The 21,349-nt window shown below is 39.6% G+C and overlaps 2 protein-coding genes across 2 annotated transcripts; both read left to right on the top strand.

Annotated features, from left to right (window-relative positions):
* Positions 1-179: 179 nt before the first annotated feature.
* Positions 180-6,609, top strand: LOC148327728 (potassium voltage-gated channel subfamily A member 10). The gene is made up of 3 exons (XM_088308613.1): positions 180-385; positions 1,785-1,891; positions 2,488-6,609. Exons 2-3 carry the CDS (start codon positions 1,886-1,888, stop codon positions 4,147-4,149), a joined length of 1,668 nt encoding a protein of 555 aa, XP_088164739.1. The 5' UTR covers positions 180-385; positions 1,785-1,885; the 3' UTR covers positions 4,150-6,609.
* Positions 6,610-13,072: 6,463 nt separating this feature from the next.
* LOC148327727 (uncharacterized) lies at positions 13,073-19,508 on the top strand. The gene is made up of 6 exons (XM_088309405.1): positions 13,073-13,202; positions 14,762-15,365; positions 15,587-15,697; positions 16,531-16,592; positions 17,538-17,798; positions 18,464-19,508. Exons 2-6 carry the CDS (start codon positions 14,768-14,770, stop codon positions 18,485-18,487), a joined length of 1,056 nt encoding a protein of 351 aa, XP_088165531.1. The 5' UTR covers positions 13,073-13,202; positions 14,762-14,767; the 3' UTR covers positions 18,488-19,508.
* Positions 19,509-21,349: the final 1,841 nt, after the last annotated feature.

Here is a 21,349-nt window from a genome sequence, read left to right as displayed (position 1 = left end):
ACTATGCGGAAAGGACAAAAAGAAAACAGGGGAAGGAGGGGTGAGCCTTCCTTCACACCACGTCAGGCGCTAAATCTCCTATCACGGAGCTGACGAGAGGAGGCGGGTGAGAAGCCAGGTGAAATCCCCCCTCTCGGCCCCCCGCGCCCGCCCACATCCCCATTCCATCCAGCCCTTGTCCCAACATCCCTCTCTCTGCATTTAAAAGTCTGCATGAGGGTGTATATGTGCATTGTTTGGTATTTGTGCGTCTGTAGCAGCTCTTATTTCCTATCAGGTGTTCAATTACCCAATGGGAGCTTGATATCGACTCGCTTTGAGTGGGAGTGCATCCGAGGCAAGAGGGCAGAAGAAGAAGTAGAGGGCACTCCTGCTGAGGGGGTAGGTGAGTGTGTAATCCTTTATGATTGTTTTGATTTGTTTGTATGTTACTGAAGGTGATGGTGTCATTGTTCAATGTCAGCTCACAAGAAGATGCAAAGTTTTGTTTTTGTGTTTTGCTGACATTGCACAATCCGTATTCTCTATGCTCTTAAATGTAGATGGTGATTGTTTAGTGTTGTACTCCAATGAAAAAAAAGACAAGACAGAGAACACTCTGGGACAAGGGAATGCAGCCCAAAAGTCTTGTACAGGACTCATGGGAACAAGAACAATAGAGCGATCACCAAAGGTTGACTCGAGACTTCCGGACATTTCTTGTGACAAACAAAAAGTGTCCACATTGTCTTAATGTGAGATTTGTTGTTGACCATGATGGATAACTAAGATCTGCTTTGGTCTTTTCCAGGGCCAATAATGCATAAAATAATTTGTTCTATGGATAAATTTTGCAAAGAAATGTTTGATCCAATTTGTATGACATACTAAAAAAATGTGCCTATATGTCCGCCTATTTATTTGTTGTTGCTGTTATTTTTGATGAGTTATGTATCATCTTTAATATTATATTGAGAAATGTGGTAACTCTTTTGACTTTGACCATGAGGCTACTTGCTTAATTTTCTTTTCATGGATTTTTTAAATCATGTTTTTAGTTTACAGTACAGATATTTGTATTTTTGTTTTTATTATGGTTTCAATTTAGTAATATTTGCTCATAACATTCTTATTATATGTATTTATATTTTGTATTTAAAACCAACTGTTTTCTTGTATTTTTAACATTGTATATTCTAACTGTGAAACTCAAACATCTTAGATTAATGTAGTGAACATGCCACAAATGAGGCAGAGTGATAAATTCATGATGATATCCCAAACAAAAGTAAAAAAATAAATTAATTAATCGAGAGGATTTACAATATGTAAATTAGTATTTAGAATATTCTTGAAGTATGTCCTGTACAGTAGGTGATGATATATAGAATGAACATATTTTTCCATTAGTCTAGGAGAGATAAAGAAAAATGTCGAAAAAGAAATACAGGATAAAACCTGCTAAATTATATTTTAAAAATATTGTTTATTAAAAACAAAGAAAAAATAAAGACGGGAAATGGATTGAATCAAAACTGTGTTATTTTATTCAGGCTAAATCTTGCATGGGATGTCATTGAATTTCAGGCGCAGGTGTACCTAATTAACTACCTGATCAGCACACACACGCACATACACACACATTCATTCACCGTAAGCAGTTTCATGGGCAAACCTGCCGAGGTTTCACTTCCGTCATGGTATCAAATCGGAACGTTAGGGGGTTGTGTGCTGATGCTAACAAAAATGGACGAAAAAAAGCTTTTAACGCAGCAGGGTTGCTTTTTGCTCTTCCGTCCGTTCAGGTTACAGAGAGGACTGAAGTTTGTCTGGATGCCAGCCAGCAGAGCCGAGGTCCACGAGGGACCCCCTCCTGCATTCCGGATACCCGAGGAGACAGACTGCAATGGAGGTTTGCACAAATGAGGAATGCACAGGGACCAGACCCTGACACAAATAGCGAAAATCACCAAAAGCGAGTTGTAAGGCAAATGGATTTCACAAGATGGCGTCAAAGCACTTAAAGAGAAGAGTATCATAAAGCGTCAACACCATGCATCATGTATTAAATATTACAGATTGACATTTACAGGGAAATTATTATGGAAACGTAGACTACACCATTGGAAGCAAAAACATACTTTCAGTTTGACTTTTGACTGCGCACGAAGTGCATTCAAGGACCACTAACAAAGCAGGACATCTCATACTTAGAAGAAAAAAAACACCAGCAAGGAATTAAACCCAACAGCAAAACCAAGGTTTTGATACATTTTTGCTTTATCCTCAAAACAAAAACAGACAGACAATGAATCTAAGAGGAGAGGTTCCAATAAAAAAAAAATATTTTCCTTCCATTCCTCCTCATTACAGTCTTATTTGTTCTTACTTTACTGGGGGGAGGTTTCTCCTGTATTTTAATAATACAAGCAGATAAAATACTGCTGGGACTACTTAATTTCCCCACACAGGATAAATAGAGTTTTTATCCGTCTCATCTCTATCTAGGTTCCTCTGGTTAACTTTGAAAATGTGGATGATGTGGGCATCAACTTGGGCGACCCCAGCGACTCCGGCTACCCGACATCGCCCACATCGGAAGCGCCGGATCCCGAGCAGTCGCCCCGTCGCCTGGCGTCCCCACGTCCGTCCCCGCGTCCATCCCCTCGCTGGGGCCGCCGCGAGGGTGCGTCCCCTTCCACTCCATCCAAAGCCACCTCCAGTAGCTGCAGCCTGATCTCCAATCTAAAGCTCCTGGTGAGCGGAGATTCGGGTTCAGACGGCGTTTTCAGCAGGATGCCGAGGGACTGCTATGACAACGAGGACTTGTTCGAGAAGACCGGCGTGGAGGAACGAGACCAGAAGGTTGTCATCAATGTTTCGGGCCTGATGTTTGAGACCCAGATGAGCACACTCAATCGCTTCCCGGACACTTTACTGGGTGATCCCGCCAAACGAATGCGCCACTTTGACCCCATGAGGAACGAGTATTTCTTCGACCGTAATCGGCCTTCCTTTGATGGCGTCCTGTACTTCTACCAGTCTGGTGGGAGAGTCCGCAGGCCGGCCAATGTCCCATTGGATGTCTTCGCAAGTGAGATTGTTTTCTTCCAACTGGGCCACGAGGCCATGGAGCAGTTCCGTGAAGATGAAGGGTTCATCAAAGAACCTGAGGTTCTGTTGCCCACCAACGAGCTCCAAAGACAGTTCTGGCTCCTGTTCGAGTACCCTGAGAGCTCCAGTGCCGCCAAATCCGTTGCTCTTGTCTCGGTTTTCGTCATCGTCATCTCCATCTTTATCTTTTGTTTGGAGACTCTACCAGAGTTTAGGGAGGACAATGATTTCACTCCAGGTGTGGATGATGTCGTTAACGGGACCAAGGAAGGTTCAAGTCCTCACCCTGCCGCCAAAGACATCGTAGCCTACCTCACAGATCCTTTCTTTATTGTAGAGACCATTTGCATTATCTGGTTCTGCTTCGAGGCCGGCGTCCGCTTTGTCGTATGTCCCAGTAAGAGCGACTTTTTCAACAACATCATGAACATCATTGACATCGTGTCCATCATCCCTTACTTCGTCACTCTGGGCACGGAGCTGGCGACCACTCCCGACGATGACACCAACTCCAGCCAGAACATGTCGCTCGCCATCCTACGGATCATACGCCTGGTGAGAGTGTTCCGCATCTTCAAGCTATCACGACACTCCAAGGGACTCCAGATCTTGGGGCAGACCCTCAAGGCTAGCATGCGAGAGCTGGGCTTGCTTATCTTCTTCCTCTTCATCGGTGTCATCCTCTTCTCCAGCGCCATTTTTTTCGCCGAAGTTGACGAACCACAAACACAGTTTGTCAGCATCCCGGACGGATTCTGGTGGGCAGTGGTTACCATGACCACAGTGGGCTACGGAGACATGTGCCCTATCACCATTGGCGGCAAGATGGTGGGCACCCTGTGCGCCATCGCCGGCGTGCTGACCATCGCGCTGCCCGTGCCTGTCATCGTATCCAACTTCAACTATTTCTACCACCGCGAGACAGAGCAGGAAGAGAAGCAGATGATTGACGCCGCCACAGAGGCGCAGAAGTGCTCAATGGCCGATAAGTACAGCAGCGCGGCATCGCTCGACAAAAGCACCTGGAACATCGAGAAGAATGGCTTCCACTCGTAGAACAACAACAACATTTTCTTTGGCCATTTTTGTACTGTTGCAGCATGACAACAGTATATAGCCTTTGCTCAAGTTGTCTTCTTTTGGACAAAGTGAAATAAACACTCCTCAGCACAAGAGGAACTCTTTTAACAAGTGCAATTTCCAGCCATCTATTTAAAATAGCGATCGGTTATTTGTGCAAGATTGGGTAAAGTAATTTATGTCATAATTTAACCATAGGCAGCATTTTTAAAAACGTTTTTTTTCAAGAAAAACTGATTATAAACCAGCACATAATTTGATTCATCCAGAACTACTGGAATAAGTGAAATCTGTACTATAGAAATTTAAATTGTAGCGCCCACCAGCAACTCATTTCAAGTATTAATGGGGAAACAGAGCAATACCGCAAAATGTGATAAATATCTTCTGTTCTTATTTAAGCGTCTAGTCTTGTATTTGCCAAATTAATCTAGCTGATTAATTTTCTTGCATGGTGCAATATTAGGAACGGATGTGACGTCAAGTTGCTAACTTTGCACTCACCAGTTGCTTTTGAGTGATACGCCAGATTGAATAAATCTCTTTTCTTTTTTGTTTTCTCGCTAGGTGAACCTGTCGTAAAAAAAAAGTCCACTGCCACATAGGCCGTGAGCTAGGGCGTTAGTGGCGCCCTCTTCCTCACCCAAAGGTGAGACTGGTAAGACGGCCATGAACGTGGCATTCAGACTATTTATTTATTTATTTACACAGAAAGGATGTAACCTGACCCGCATGACAGACAGGCTTCTGCCTTTGCATGCAGGGACTGATTAATTATTGGGCGCTGCAGCACCGACCGACCTCATCTGACACAGAGCAAGCATAACGTCATCTGTGACGCAATGATAGACTTGCCAAAAGATGTACATTTTAAATTAAACCTACAGTCACAACCTTCTGTCGGCATAGGGTTGCAGATGTCATTTTAACCAATACTAAGCTGAGCTGAAATTTATAAATTTGTAAATGTTCTTCTTTGTTTAAATTTACCTACACAATCTCAAAACGAAATGTGTGCTGCCATCTAATGGTCGGTAGTGGAATTAAATCCAAAATAAAGAGTTGCCAAACTAAATATTTATTAACTGCACAAAAAAATCATTGAAATAGCAGGTCTGCGATCCCAGAACCTGTGACGGAGGGGAGTTTACTCTGCCCCAGAGAAAATTATTTCTTCTTTACAATTACATAAAGTAAGTCAAAGCTTATTTAAATACTAATTAGCGAGTGCTTAATAGAATTTCTGTTCAGTCATGAACCTGTCGTCCACTTTTTGTCTCTTTCTTAAAATGGTGGCATGTTGAGAAATAACCTCAAAATGTAAAAATGTCTTTGGGAGTCACCTATGTGACTTTTCGCCATAGGACACCTGTAATATACAAAACTCGGACATGTTTCTCTATTTTGTGCATGAATTACTTGGCATTAACAGAATACAATTATGGATTAACTATTGGGCATTTGTCTCACTATTTGGCAAGGAAAAAAAACATTTGTAATGCAAATAATGCATTTAAAAGAGATAATTGTGGGCACTTGGAGTATTTTCAGTTTTATCTTTGTCAAGGCATAATCCTATCCCCACTATCCTTCATTACAATAACAAAATCAAAATCTACTTCCATGGGAGGTTCCACTTGATCATTTTCAGGTAATCTAAGAGACTTCAAACGATGCTGGCAAATATCCACACTGTGTGAGACATCTTTAATTGCAGTAAAATGAAATATGATGTATACTGTTTGCACGTTGCAGAAGACCTATAAAATAATCAAATGCAATCAAACTCGCATGTAAAAAAAAAAAAGAATCTACATTTAATACCTACTTGCCAAGTGAGCATATTTATGCAAAACAAATCCTTTTAAGTACAATTATAAGATCTTGTCAAATTATTGCACTGAATGTTAATCTCTTCGTATGCACTTTGTGAGGCTCTTGGAAGCACATTTATCGTCACCATCCATGTATGTCACATCCTGGAGGATCTATATTTATGATGTAACAGGAAGAGGGGGAACACCATTCCCTTTGCACAATAGAAATGAAATAAACAATGTATCATTTATACTGCATGGCATGCAGAAATGAGGCTCATACTAAAGTTTGACATAATGAATGTAGCTAATTGTAAGGATTTTAATGGTCTAGTCATAATCAAGTGAGACCGTTGGATGTGCATGCCACATTTCAATGATGACAATTTGAATCCATGACACGTATAAGTAGAGTTTCTATAGCAAAGGCTGAGAATGTAATCTTGCAATAAACGTACTGTATGCAATAATGTCGTCACAAGCGCGTAGGGTAACCCTGTTTGACCTTAGCAATACAGCAATAATTCAAACGAGAGCCAAAAAGATCATTTAGTGACTTGGCTACGCAGCACTTTATGTTCGGAAGAAGCATTTATACTTATTGAGTACAGTTGTGCCACTGAGAGCTGAAGTGGGCTAACTCTAGTTTGTCAGGAAAGTCCCAATTGAAATTAAAAATTGACTCTGAGCAGGTTTCATCTGAAAGATGTGCCTTTTCTCGCTTCATTTCTGCAGTTAACTTGAAATTGACCAATGTGGAGTTGGCCCACTTAAGTTTGTAGGGGCTCACTTTTGATGAATGAATGTTATTTATTGTGTAAAGAGTGCCTTCCATTAAACATGTATGCTAACTGTGTGGAGTCTCCCGCTCATCATTTGGCTAAGAACTAATTATGAGTGTTTAAACAATAGTTAGCTGCTCAGTCAACACTACGGTTGAATGGAGTTTGACTTTTTCTAGTATCTTTGGCATTTGATCTATTTTTATATTTTGTTATATTTGTGTATTTTCTGGTTTTGTGTCTATTTAAAAAAGTGTATTTTATCTCATTGATAGCCATTTTTTGCACTGCATTTTTTTTGCATCTTTTTATAAAATGTGTGTATTTTTCAATATTGTTTTTTGGTGTTTTCGATTATTTTTGTATTTTTTTAATTGACGAACATTATTTAAATTTTTCATTTGATATTTTGGTGTTATTTTAAATTAAATATTCGTATTTCAGCATATTATTAATAGTGATTAGAGTTTCAAATCTTTTTGTATTTATCATCTAATATTTTTTGGTTTTAACAAAAGATTGCACACTTTCAGCGCAGTATTCTTGACGGACACTCCTTCTGACTCGGGTTTAAACGGTCGACTGAATAAGCGGATGAATAATTTATAAAAGCATCCATTGCTGAGAACAAGCGTGTCCTTGTGCAGGCGCTGGATCACTGACTGAACGGCGAGCATCAGGCACGCACATACACACAGGTGACTCTCACAAGGGCAATGCTGATGTGATGCTGCTGTCATTTATAATTCATCGTGTATTACACCAAAGAAATCTGGAGGAATCCATGCAAAGGTCATCCGAAACGTAACACGGCAGTTTTCCAATGCAGTCATTTAATATTTTGGGGAGATTAATGTAATATTTTTGGAATAAATTGGATTTGTGGCATAAATGTTTTTCATTTAATGTTTTTATTTCTTGCGGGGAGTCTAATGTTTTGCATTGTGTTATTATTTTCTGCATTTTATTTTTAAAACTCTGTTTATTTTATTTTTTCTCTGTTGTATGTGAATCCTTCATCCAATATCTTTTATTTTAAAAAAATGTTTTGTTGAATGATTCTATGTATTGTATTTTTTATTGTATTTTGCTGGCATTTTCGGGGCGGCACGGCAGAGTGGGCGACGAGTTAGCACGATGGCCTCACAGTTCAGAGGTGCAGGGTTCGTTTCCGGCTCCGGCTTTCCTGTGTGGAGTTTGCATGTTCTCCCTGTGATATGTGGCTTTTCTCCGGGTTTCCTCCCACATTCCAAACACATGCACAGTTGGTTGCCTGAACATTTTTGATTGTCCCTAGTCGTGCGTGTGTGTGTGGATGGTTGTTTGTCTTGTGTGCTCTGTGATTGGATGGCAACCAGTTCAGGGTGTACCCGCCTAACAGCTGGGTTAATCTCTCGCAGCCCTTGTGAGGATAATGGATGGATGCTAGTATTTTCGTTTTTGTGCATTTTGTCATGTTTTTATTTTTGTATTTTTAAATAATTATCTAAAAATTGTGCACATTTTTGTTTGTAGATTTGTTTTAAATTTGTGTCTAATATTTTTGCTTATTTCAAAATAATTTGGCATTTCAAATATTTCTGTATTCACGTATGCAATATCTGTGTAACATTCAACTAATATATATATATATATATATATATTCCAATAATTGTATTTTTTTTTTTTATTTAAGTTTCGAGTCATATTTATTTATTTTCTCGAATATGTTGTATTATTTGGAACTGCCTTCGCATTTTTGTTGTAGCATTTTTCAAATATCGCATTATATGCTTAAATTACGGCGCATCTTTACATCACATTCTAAAAATAGCACAGTCACATGACTGCATAAGTCATGGAAACAATGGTTTGGTGTTGCACAAAAGCGGGCAAGTCACAGATAAGCGTGTCAAATTTCTGCTCACTCAGCAGGCGGCTCAGGAGCTGCATGTAAAACAGGCGTCAAAGTTCAGCGTTTGAGTTAAGTATGCTGCCAGGATGCGCTGACGGATGGTCTGACCTTGATCACAACATGGCAACTTAGAGCTGCTGTGTCTTATTGATCAGCGGCATGCTCCAGCGTGTCGATACGGAGCCCTGGCTTTGCTGACGAGAACATGTTTTGCATTAGCCTTTGAATTCGATTTAGTGCTGTAAAGAAGTTGACAATTTACATTAGGGGCAAGTGATGAAGTGCCCCACCAGAAACAACAAATGACACTGTCAAGAGAAAAGTTTTTTGTGGACCTTACAATAAAGTAAATCTTACTGTCTGCCACAAATAACAAAAAATCCGCTTAAATCTTAAAGGGGAAGTAACCCTAAAATGTTATTTCAAAAGAATATGTTCTATGCTGGCTCACTAGTCAAAACGCAGCATTCTGATTAATATTGTGTTTGTGGAATATGAGTTAAGTGGAAAGATCCACCTGTTTTTAGATATCTCAGGGCGTGGCCATTTTGTCATTTTGGTTGCTTGAAAATTACATCACAGTTGCTAAAGGCTCAGCCTACGACCAATCAAGGCTCAGCCTACGAACAATCATGGCTCAGCTTCAGTAAACGGGTGAGGCGGGATTGATTGTTACCTAATCCCTAAGCAATTGTGATGTAATTTTCAGTCGACAGTGGTGACAAAATGGTTGCCCCCTCAGGTGCCAATATTAATCAGAATGCCATGTTTAGACTGCTGAAGGTGAATAGAATATTTTATTGCCAAGAATTGTTGGCAATAACTTTTAAACAGCCAAGATGTGTCACGTCAGCGGTACTTCATTAGTCCAGCACTAGTTGGGACTTTGGGGTGATTTTATATCACTTCTGAGCATTACAGAAAGTAACACACAAATGTGCCAAAAACTTTTTCCTTGAATAGTTGCGGAAAGGTTTCTCGGTAAAAAATGCGAATAGAGGAATTTGTAACCAGTGAAACGTGGGTTGAGTGTGCACATTTTATATTTAATACAGAGGATTGAAAAACACACTGCCAAGACTCTTGTAGAGCCGACATCATCTAACAAGCAGCTAGCACACACGTCAACTCCACTGTAGATTTGCCTGCGGGGGAAAAAGGTTTACTTTGTTTACAACAGTGCCATCTGCTGGTTATAGTGGTGTATTTCCCTCCTCGCTCTTAATGCAAATGGTGCAGTCTCCTCTTTTATCTCACAAGGAAATGCAGATGATGAAATACCATTCAGCCCATTATAAAACGATTTTATATGGAAGAAAATGTCTACTCAGCTCAAGTGTCTTGTTAAAACCTCACTAAACTATGCATATAATATACACCAGAGGTCCCTAACCACCGGGCGCGGACCGGTACACTTTGGACCGGGCCACGGCAGGCCGCACAGATGAAAGATAAAAAACTTGCAGTACTTCTGGTTTATATATTATTTGAGGCTTAAAAAATGTCTTATTTTGAAAAGCGACAGGCTTCTCTCTGTTAAATTCATCCAAGATGGACTCATGAATAGTGGTCCAAAGGATCACCTTTGTCCCGCGATCCATATGGGCACGATCCGCGTAATGGCTGGTGAAAAAAAAAAATAAAAATGTGGTTGATCACATTAAGTCTTTCTGGAGGCCAACCATTCGCACCTGCATGCTATCTTCAATCAACACTGTTTAAGAGCCAACTTCAAATAAAGATGAACAAATAATACATTGAGTCGTTGATGCCAATGTAATAACTTTTTACTTTGAAGTTGGCCCTTGTAGTGGCGTAACGGCTACCTTTTGGCTAGCTATATATTGTCATTACATAGTTGCCTCCAACATCAACACCATCGCCAAAACCATCCCAAAATTCATATTCACTCGCCAATTTAGGACACAAACAAACCGCTAGTTAATTACTGTGTCATTGTAGGAAACGGCCCAAGTCTTCGACGTTAGTGGCTACGACTGGCTAGCAGCTAGCTAGTAGCGTTCGCAACAATACAATGTAACACAATACAATTTTATTTCTATTGCGCATTTCACAACAACTGGAGCTGTAACAAAGCGCTTTCCATATAGTGTAATATAAATTAGCGGGAAATTAGAACACAAATTAAAACATATTGCAGCGACTTTGTAAATAGTTCAAGGGTTCTGTGTTTTCCTCTTTTCTGTGGAGGCTGTGAAGGCAGCAGGGGAGTGAACGTTATGTTGTTGTCTTGTGTTTGGTTTTGGTCTGATCGGCGTGGTTGCGGCCAACAGCAGCCGTTTTAGGCTTAATAATAAAAGTGTTCGCTGATGGACAAATTGGCCTGACTTATTATACGTTACAATATAAACACATATACAATACATCCAAAAGATTATAGACACAAGTGCCAGCTACCCCCACACACCCAACCCCGGTTGCCGGTCCGCAAATGTTTTGTACTTTTATGGTCCGCGGTGGAAAAATGGTTGAGGTCCTCATGGATGATTATGTAAAAAACATGTGTCATTAGAGTGCCATCCTTCTGACTATGTGTGGTACTACTACATACTGATTTACTATACAGAGCCCAAAAAGTTTGAACTTACTTGACCACAGTCATATGAGGGAAATATAAATGTGTACATTTTAAAATACATGGAAAGGTCAATTTAAACTGTTTTGCTTTGTGGGATTGAGCCTTTATGAGATTGTCATTGTAATCACTTTATGATTCTGTCAAAATAATGGTAATAAAAATAATGGCCCTGCGTGATACTCACCCTTCATAAACATGACAAACAAGTGAATGGTGTGTTGGTTTCCTGCATGTACGAAATGGTATAAACAAGCCAGATGGCCTCTGACTCAGCCAGATGAGCTCACTGTGAATGGAGAGAGGCAAATTTGGAAGAACTGAATGCTCTTCTTGGAAATCAGCCTGGGGTGCAGGGCAAACGGGGCCTGTAGTTAAAGGAGGCAAACTACGGCACTTTTTTAACCATTTAAAACAATTCCTAAATGTCTCAATACAAGTTCTCTGAAATTCTTCCATACAGAAAGATAGCACACTGGTTGAAAGTGTTCAGGTTTTGAGCCACAGTTCTGTCTCATGCAAATGACAATTGTGATATTTGTTAGCATGACGACCAGGGAGCAGAGCCAGGGTGTTGCAACAAAGCGAGTCAGGCTGACGAAACTATAAACTATAAACAGGGGAACACACAGGCGGTGCGCTGGTGCGCATGACGGCTAAAAAATGAAAATTGTACTCCAGTTTCAGTCTGTCACAGCACTTTGCGTACTAAGAATAGGTCAGACCCGCGTCAATTTGAAGTTAAGTCATCTGGTACAATTGCTTCCGAGGGTCAACTTCAAATAAAGGCTAAGTGAGGTATTGATATCCATGTCCAGTATTGTTTGATTTTATAGTTTATAGTTAGCTAGCGGCGCGTTGCATAGTTGCCTATGAGCAACCGTTGTGGCGGCTTGCTTAACCAGGCTGGCTCTCTGCTAACGGCTACATACAGGGGCGAGAAGATGACAGGAGAGCAACCAGCAAGGCAATTTTTCCTTGTCGTGGCTTTGATGGTCCGTCAAAATGTCCTTGTGCAAAAACGGTCCATGTGCAAAAAAAGAGGTGACAGCGGATCAGTCTGAGGAAGGCAATTAATGTTTCAAATGTGTTAAATGTGTTAAGATGGAGATTGTGTTAAATATAAATTCAATGTATTTTTATAAAACAATAAATTGTATTGTTTTGTATTGTTGTGTAGCCCTGCTGGAAGTTGTTGCAAAAAGAAAATTAAATAAGGTTTACTCAGTTTTATTAAAGGTGCTCATTTGAGAACCATACCAACATTTTTATGTGCACCCCTTGTTCTAAATCTTTCAAACACAAATACTTAATCACAAACATAAAGACGGAACATATGCCATTACTAGCATCACATATTATATTAATTACCCTCTGCAAAAAAAGTACTCATATCAGTCGCAATGATCTTGTGTTTAAATACACAAATTGTATGTATGTAAAAAAAAAAAAATCATTTTTTTAGATGTTCTTTGTGCAAAAAAATAAAATAAAAAATTAACATGATTGAAAGTATTCTTATTTATTCATTCATGTATTTATTTATTTATTTATTTATTTGTTCATTTGGAAATATCAAATTTACCAGCCCAGTTTGAAGTGCCCTATTATTGTCATGGAGAAAGCAATTGGTTGAATAAAAAGTGGGTCAGCAAGCCGTTGCGTATACAGTAAGGCACAGTCAATCATAGAAAGCTTGCCTAATACAGTCACACCGCCTGTTGGTGCAGGTGAGGGGGGAGTTTCCGTCCCCGCCCCCAACTGACGTAGGTGGTGGCGTCACACAAGCTCAGGTGAGGAAGTGGCGCACAGACGCGGCCAAGAAATAACAAGAAGAAGCAGCAGAGGAGACGAGTTCCTCTTTTGAAAGCGCACGCAGAAAAAAGCAGTTTTCAAGTCCATTTTAGGGAGTTGACTGTCACCTCATCGTACTAATCTATGTGAGTCTTTTCTCATTCGGTCTTTTTAAATAAAATGCATGACGCTATTATAACTGTGTATATTCTGTTGTTGTTAAGACAAATTCTATTGTTACCATTCCGTATACAGCAGTTTATTTCTGATATTTTAGCTGATTAGCCGTCTTTTATTAGTGATAAATCAACATTTGTGTTTGTTGAGGATCAATGTCTCTAATTATGCAAGGGCTGTTTGTTCCTTCTGCAGAGCTTGTATATCACTTGTTTGACACTCTCTATATTTTTAGAGGAATATTGTTATATTTCTGTTTTCCTAACACAAATAATTAGATGGGAGCAAGTTATTTGCGCTCAAAATAGATTCATTTATTCACTAAGTGCAATGCAAACACAAATGCTTAGGGTCCAGTTTGCAAATTGTACTGAAGCAAAAAATAAATAACTAAATAAACCACACAGGCATGTTAAATAAAATAAACACTTTGGACAGTGGTGATAAAGGTAAAAGGGACATAAAAAACTAAATAGAATGTGTTGTTAAAAAAAGTAAATCCTGCCAATAAAGTGTGTTAGAATGTATTTATTGTGCTGAAAGAAAGAGCATTCACCTTATTCTGAGCAAATTATGTGTTCTTGATATACTGTAGATTCAAAAACTTTAATAATCAAATACATAGTTATACTTTGGTAAAATGGTGGAATGTCAAGGAAGTGGAGCAATGTAAAACAAAATCTAACAACACAATAAAAATAGTTAGTACTCTGATTGTTTTTATTATGATTATTTTAAGTGTCAAAAAATAAATCCAGTCAAGAATATGCATTTGCAGCAAAAAATCTGAATACAGCGGAGCAACACAAGCAACTGAAGCATGCACACACACGCATGCGCACACGCACGCAGGGACACGTACACTCACACGTGCACACGCGCTCACGAAAATTAAATTTGTTATACATATGACAATGTATTAATGTCTTTAGTGCGAGTGCTTGGTTCTCTGACTAATATGTCACTCGTTGATACACAATGTAACAAAAAGATTTATTATTGAGTAATAACAATCCTCTCATGCTACATCTTACCTTCTGTTGATTTCCTGCAAAGGTGAGTCATTTACAGAACACACAAATGAATAAAGTTAGAAAAGCTTTTTTAGGAATTATTTATGGGTACATCCAGGTTTTTGCTAAAATAAATGAGGGTCAGTAATATTTTTGTTGACATAGATCAATTCAAACTTTATTGCTCCAATACACATTATTATTCAGCTATCATATGTATCGTGAAACGCTTTGAATCTAGTAGGGTTGTTTTTTTTTTAAATAAATAAGCGAGTTGATAAAATATAAAAACTTAATTGAAAACAAAGTATACAGCTGCAAAAAAATTAAATAATGCATAACAACTAATAAGCAACTGTATCAAAAGGGATGTAATGGATAATTATATCAATGACATTAATTATTCATTTTTTAAAAAGTGTACCGGCAACAAACATGAAGCACAACAGATAGAATTATAAACTTTAATTTATTATTTCATTACTTAAATAAAGTGTGGCATATTCTCATTGCAGTTCTCCATGGATGCCGAGACAGGCCCGCGATGGCCCAGCAACAGTCCTGTGATTTCAGTGGCGCCCAACGACACGCGCCGTCTTCTGGAAGTCTACGTCAGACGCAGCCTCAGCGTCACGGATGAGTCGCTGGGAATCAAGCATCCTGAGCGCAAACTCAAGTGGGTGACCATCCCCAAAAGGCACCGGAGACATTCCAGCGACCCTTCCATTCACTTGGCCGGTGGTTTGAATGATGGCACGTTCCGGTCGCTCGTTCCCGCCGAAACTCCCACGGACATACCGATGGATGATCAGCTCAGCAAGAAGTCCAAGAAAAACAAAAAGCCCACCTTGTGGAAGAGCTTCCTAGGTCTGTTCTCGCGGAGGAGCACTGAAGAAAAAGACGAGGAGCAGGAGTGTCAGTTAGACATTCCGGAGGCATCTGACGAAAACACGGACCACACCACCGTGTGCCTGCCCGCCTCGGCTCCGGCCTCCTCGACTAAGAAGAAGTCCTCAAAGAGAATGGGTTTGAAAAGACGGTTCTCCAAGAGGCGACTGTCCCTCATTAAGATCAACAAGCGAGAGGAGTTTAATCCCAAAGACATCACCGGCGTAGAAGGTAGGATTTCATAACCACCTCTAGCGGACGAGCACAATTGTTCGCCCTGTCACTATACGGCACTGGCAGAGATAGTTGAAGAGAGATACATTATTTGGAGTAAATAAACAATGATTTTCAGACAAATAAATAGGTTCATTTCCGGTTGGCTTTCTGGGTGAATCTTTGGTTGGTGAGAAGATGTCTGTGCCGTGACTAATATCCTGTTTGTTGATTTTCAGCTGTGGTAAGTGTGGAACCGACGATCTCCTACTATGAGAAGGTGTCTGAGGAACTGGAGAAGATTCTCCACGAGGTCAAGGAAAAGGATGAAGTGGCCGATATGTCTGATGGTAAGGACACTGTGTATTATTATTATCGTTTTCATAATGTCGCTAGCAGTTTTGGGGGCCCTTGGTAGTATTGTAGTGCAGATGACAACCCAGCCTAGAGATGTGACCTGTTCTGGGTTTTGTTAGTTAAGGTAGATAGAAAGGTGGGTAGCGTGATAGTCAGAGATGCTAATTGAGGGAAGGGGTCCAGCAACAATAATTGTTGTCCTTTCTGATAGTCAGGCTGCGGTCACATTGGACACGCTTTTGCATTGCATTGAAAATCTCAATCAACTGGGTGAGAGAAACAATCTTCTCATTGCACTGATACCCGATCATCAGGGAGTGTAGTGCAATGAGGAGGCTGATAAACCTGCAAAACAGACATTTGAGCTCCTCACTGAGGGCCAACTAGTCCTTACAGAACAATGCCATCTCCAGATAATAAAACACCGTAGGGCCATTCGAAAACGATAACAGGGGAAAGTATTTCTCACAAACATGTCAGTTGTAGAGAAAATGAATAAAAAAATTGCAATTCTTGCCATGAACCTGACACAAGCTGGAAGGCATTCTGAGAACGACCAGATATTACTTGATGCAGTGTTCTGTCGCAATGAGCCTACTAATGACCTGAATGATGGCTTGAAGTGTTAGTATAGATGGTTGAACGGCGGTGTACCACATCCTTCATAGTAATAATAATAAACATATGTTAAATTGGAATATAAGATCTATAGGTAGGTAGGTTAGATGGGTAGGTAGATAGGTAGCTTGGTATGTACACGGATGGATGGTCACAGCCACTGTCATGCATGCCAACTCAACTTTTTGTTAATTTTTCTGCCCCCCAGAGGAAGTCATTAACCGGATCATCGCTTTGACGAAGGAGCAGGGAGATGCCATCGATGGCAAGGTCAGTCAGTGGCCATCACCCATAACCTAACAAATCTACTCTTCAGTTCACATTTTACTAACAGACACATGATTCAGTGTCACTCGCATGAAATATTAAGTCAGAGGGTAGGTTGAATAATGCTGGTAGAATGTTTGTTCAACGTTTCATTACATTTTGAACACTTAAATTGCTCAGTGATTTGTAAATATAACACTACCGTGTGGACTGACCAACATTATAGAGCTGTGGAAAATATTCAATTTACCCAATTGTGACAAGGGGTGCCCGATGCCATTGATAGGTCAGTTAGGTAGGTACAGTAGTTAGGTAGCTAGCTAACTAGCTAGCTAACTAAGAAGGTATTAAGGTGGGTAACGTAGTTTAGTAGGTTAAATGTGTACGCAGGAAGGTATGTTCAATGGATCGGTAGGTTGTTTACAAGAAAAGATTAGGTACATTTAGTAAATTGAATGAGGCGTTACATTGGTACGTAGGTAAATAAAGTAGATTGATAGGAAGGTATGTTAGATAGGTAGATAGATGAAGAGGTTAAAAGTAGGTTAGGAGGGTAGTTGAGACGGAACGGGTGGGTCATATGGGTGATTAGAATGGTTGGTAGGTAGATTACATTGGCAAGAAGGTAGAATTAAAGCGACGTGGATTGTTATATTCTTAGTATGTTAGTATTGGTAAATTACAGTATGTATGTTAGTAGGCTGAATGGGTATAGGAGAAAAGGTTGTTAAATGGGTCAAACAGTATCGTGATTAAACAGCTGTATCACAAATCATGTGATAAGTAGTCATGATAGCCAAAGTTCAACATTGTCCTACGTCATGTATCATTCCCCACTATTGACTTCCAGGCTTGTAAACAGAGATTAGCATGAATGCTAATGTTGCAGCGGTTTTATTAACTCAACATCAAGGATTTTCTTTCCGTCTTTTCTGGTTTTCCATGCAGATTAAAGACAATTCTACCCTGAGCAACTTCTTTAAGGGGATGTCGTACTCGTCCTTCCAGAGGCTGGCCGATGCCTACTTGGAGGAGGAGGCATCACCCAAACACACCCAGCCCACCGTCCTGTCCACGGCACCCGAGCTGGTTAAGCTCGCCTTCACGTTGGACTTCACGGCTCGTGTCGCCGGCCTCTCCCGCCAAAACGTCGGGCACATCACTGGCCTGGGCAACCGCTACCTACAAGACCGATTTGAATATAAACAAGTAAGACATTACGATCATTCTCTTGATCAGTTTCCAAACTTTTTTTTTAGCCAATTCCTGTGTTTTACACTGGAAGATTCTCATAGAAACCACAAAACAAAAATATAATTAGAAGACAAGATTGTGCTCCTTCATAAATGGGCATAATGTTGCTAATTGACCTATTTGTGAAAATCAAGCCTCCATTATTCACTGGCCAAAGCCCGATTTAAAAGCGAAGTCGTATTTGATGCCATCATGTGGCATCTATGGGAAATTCTGAACTTTTTAAGGTAAATTACAATCATATTTTATATATATATTACTGAGAAAAATGTATTCTCGTCTCAATTTGCACACAAATTTACTTCCCCGGTGTGAAATCTGAGCCAGTTAATTGAACTCAAAACTGCTATTTTGCAGTACAAATGGCAACAAGTGGGTACACAGGTAACTATGTACCATTTGCCATCCGGTGGAAGAGCATTTATTTTATTTTGCCCATCATTTTATGTCATAGCATAGCTAGATGAAAAAAGCTACAATTTATTTACACAATTATTTTAGTGAATAAAGTATTTTTTAACCGATTTAGTAAAATTGTGTAATTTCCTGTTCTAGTTGATTGCATACTTTGTGATTTTCTTTGTTGTGGTTATTTTTAATCGATCTGCGGTCTCTTCTAGGCATGTTCAGACCATCCTTGCTGACGGAAGAGGCAGTTATGCAAATGGTGGAAACGTTTCAGACACTGAATTTATGCTGAGGATGTTATGCAAGTTTCCAGTTTGATTCATTTCATTTGTGTTTAATTATGCCGTAAGAGCATAATTTGATGACACAGAAGCTTTGAAGACATTCCAAATGGCACTTCACCATAGTAGCTGGACACTATTGTCACACTGCAGGCTTCTAGTAAGATAATTGTGATTTATTTAAAAAAGAAAAAAAAAAGAAAAGTGCAAAAACACAATTAAATCTGGTTTAAATACCAGTATGCAACATCAAATTTGTGTATATCATAGATGAGCTAAATATTTGTGGACATCAGCCAATGGAGTACAGCACATGTCGACCTTCATTTAAATCAGTGGGAGGAAGAGTCCATTCAGGCCAACTAAAAGCTACATAATTATTTAATATTTGTAGTCTTTATATATTATTGTTTACATTCATGATGATGCTAGAACCATTTACTTGATATTTGGGCACCTGCAGGTTGTTTCATGTGTTCCGTGACTGTCACCACAACTATACATGTGTCCCTTGAAATGAACATAGAAATAGATGCAGCAGTGGCTAATTTTCATCGGGAGCCGCATCATGATGGTTTCTGTCAGATGGCCGTTATGACCGTGAAAATAATGTGAACGTATAGTCCCATAGTATTCGTAGAATTACATGCGAATAATATATATATATATATATATATTAGTGGGCCAAAAAAATAAAGATGCAGGGGTCGGTATCTTGCCCCCAATCACATATCAACTGAACTAGAGTAAAACAATATACATATAATCACATTTAAGCATTAATTTATATTTGGCCACTTAGAACCAGCAGTATAAATTCAGTCTTTTTAATAAATGTGATGTTTTATTGATTTTGTTGAGAAACAATAATATTGTTTTAGAATCCCACAATTTCACAACTAAGAAAGTGTTAGTTGTTTGTGTTAGTCTTATTTATTAGAAGCTCAAATCAAATGTGAATTGTTTTTAATGTGAATGCAGGCATTCATTTTGCAAATAAAATTTTGAATCAAATCATGCTGGCCTGTCATTTTTGATGTAAGACAAAGGTGGGGTGGATTAGCATGTGTTGTTTTATGTTAGCCTATGCTCAATATGCAGTAAGCCAACGAGGGAAAGTCAAACAAGTGCCACACCTTTTGCCAACCAAATACATACTTCCTGACTTGTAGAAGCAAGTTGCAATACTGAACAGCGTGGAAACACACGAAATGCGGTATGAAAATTCCATTGTGTGGAGACCTTGAGGAACATTTGGCAAGGAATTATGTAACACAGCGCTTCGCCACACCCCATCTTGGCCCAACGCTAGCGTGTAATTAAAAGATGGAATGTGGCAGTCTGTCAGCATCGAGGCGGAAGCGTACGCTGATGGATCCCACCTGAAGAACAGGTCTCACCCACAGGCAGGCCTGAACAAGGAACAACTGAACGTCCCGTCACACGAGATGCTACTTCCTGCTCACAAACTCTTACAATGGTGTGGAAATTGATTGACAAATTCTAATGATATACTGCATGGAAAACTATGGCGGTGTTGAGAAAAACTCTTTATTCACTATTTTACAGTATATTTGCTTCTACAATATTAAGTTGATGTTGAAACTGCACAATGGAACAGTTGTTTATAATAATATTAACTCATACCAATCCCAGCCGTTTTCATGAGAGCAAACAACTCAATCATAGCGTTTTTTTCTGGATTTTGACTGATTTTGCAAGGCATACAGGATATTGTTCTAAAGATAAAAACATGGGGCAGAAAAAAAAAACAATGCAAAGACGTGTAAATACGTCTTCGGGAGGCAGGGACTACAGTTTTGAAAATGTATATATACGTCTTATGGAGTGAATGAGTTAAATACTACATTGTACACTATCACTTAAAACCTTTGAAACACTTTCTTGTGCTATTGAATAGAGAAATGTCCCCAAACTTTTGACTAGTAGTAGACTTTTTAGGAATAAAACCTCCACCTCATTTCTGTCACCATGTAAATGTAATCTGGCCAATGCCCTCAGAATCCAGAGTGCTGGCTTTGAACACACACGCACGCACACACACAATCATTGAAATGACAGTTAATTGAAGCAATCAGATGTAAGATTTACCACTCTGCGGCTTTGCGGTGGCTCAGTTGTCATTTTCCTGTCCTCTGATTGGTTCATGAATAGTCTGCTGTGTTCACCCCTCTGATTGATTTGGTGAACCAAAACGTGCAATGCAGAGTTGGGCAGTCTGTCGGAGTCAGGAGCCAAAAGTTTTTTTGAATAAGGCCAGAGGATCGAGGCTGGAAGGGTACTGAGATCGTGGTTGGAGGGCGGAGGACTGACTGGTAAAAAAGGGTCAAGTGCCTCACTCTGTGTGTGCAAAGCAGTTGGTTGTGAGAGTCTTTGTCACCTGACTTTAAAAAGTAACTTTAAGCTGTAACTTTAAAGCATTTTAAGCAGTTAAGATGTATTTTAATATTTGAACAAATGAGCTGGATTATTCTGACATAAGTAAGCCTTTAAGAGGCGTGTGTGTGTGTTATCTATTGTCCTTTCTATGGTGGTGGCAAAGAGGAGGAGGTGCAAAATATAAACAGTTTTTGTTGTTCTTGCTCTTTAGCCTAATGCATCCGACAGTCCGTTTCTTGTAAGAGCTCAGTGAAACAGGAAGTGCAAAAGTGGAGGGTAACATAACAGCAAAGTTACCAGCGTGACATCATTGTGTGGTTGGAATATGGGGCATGGCACAATTTCCTGTGAATAAAAAGGGTTACCTAACAAATAATATAATCAATTAGACTTATGAGTGGCATGGACGACATTTTA

This window comes from Idiotropiscis lumnitzeri, chromosome 11 (assembly GCF_059441095.1).
Source record: "Idiotropiscis lumnitzeri isolate Australia: NSW breed Sydney's pygmy pipehorse chromosome 11, RoL_Ilum_1.0, whole genome shotgun sequence".
Taxonomy (NCBI): domain Eukaryota; kingdom Metazoa; phylum Chordata; class Actinopteri; order Syngnathiformes; family Syngnathidae; genus Idiotropiscis; species Idiotropiscis lumnitzeri.
Note: the sequence above shows the minus strand (reverse complement) of the source record. Positions and strands in the feature narration are given on the sequence as shown.

What these genes read in the sequence shown, in the direction of transcription:
- LOC148327727 (XM_088309405.1), top strand. Translation starts at nt 14,768, where the DNA reads ATGGATGCCGAGACAGGCCCGCGATGGCCCAGCAACAGTCCTGTGATT. An exon ending in AGACATCACCGGCGTAGAAG is followed by an intron (nt 15,366 to 15,586) that starts GTAGGATTTCAT and finishes GTTGATTTTCAG; the next exon opens with CTGTGGTAAGTGTGGAACCG. An exon ending in AGTGGCCGATATGTCTGATG is followed by an intron (nt 15,698 to 16,530) that starts GTAAGGACACTG and finishes TCTGCCCCCCAG; the next exon opens with AGGAAGTCATTAACCGGATC.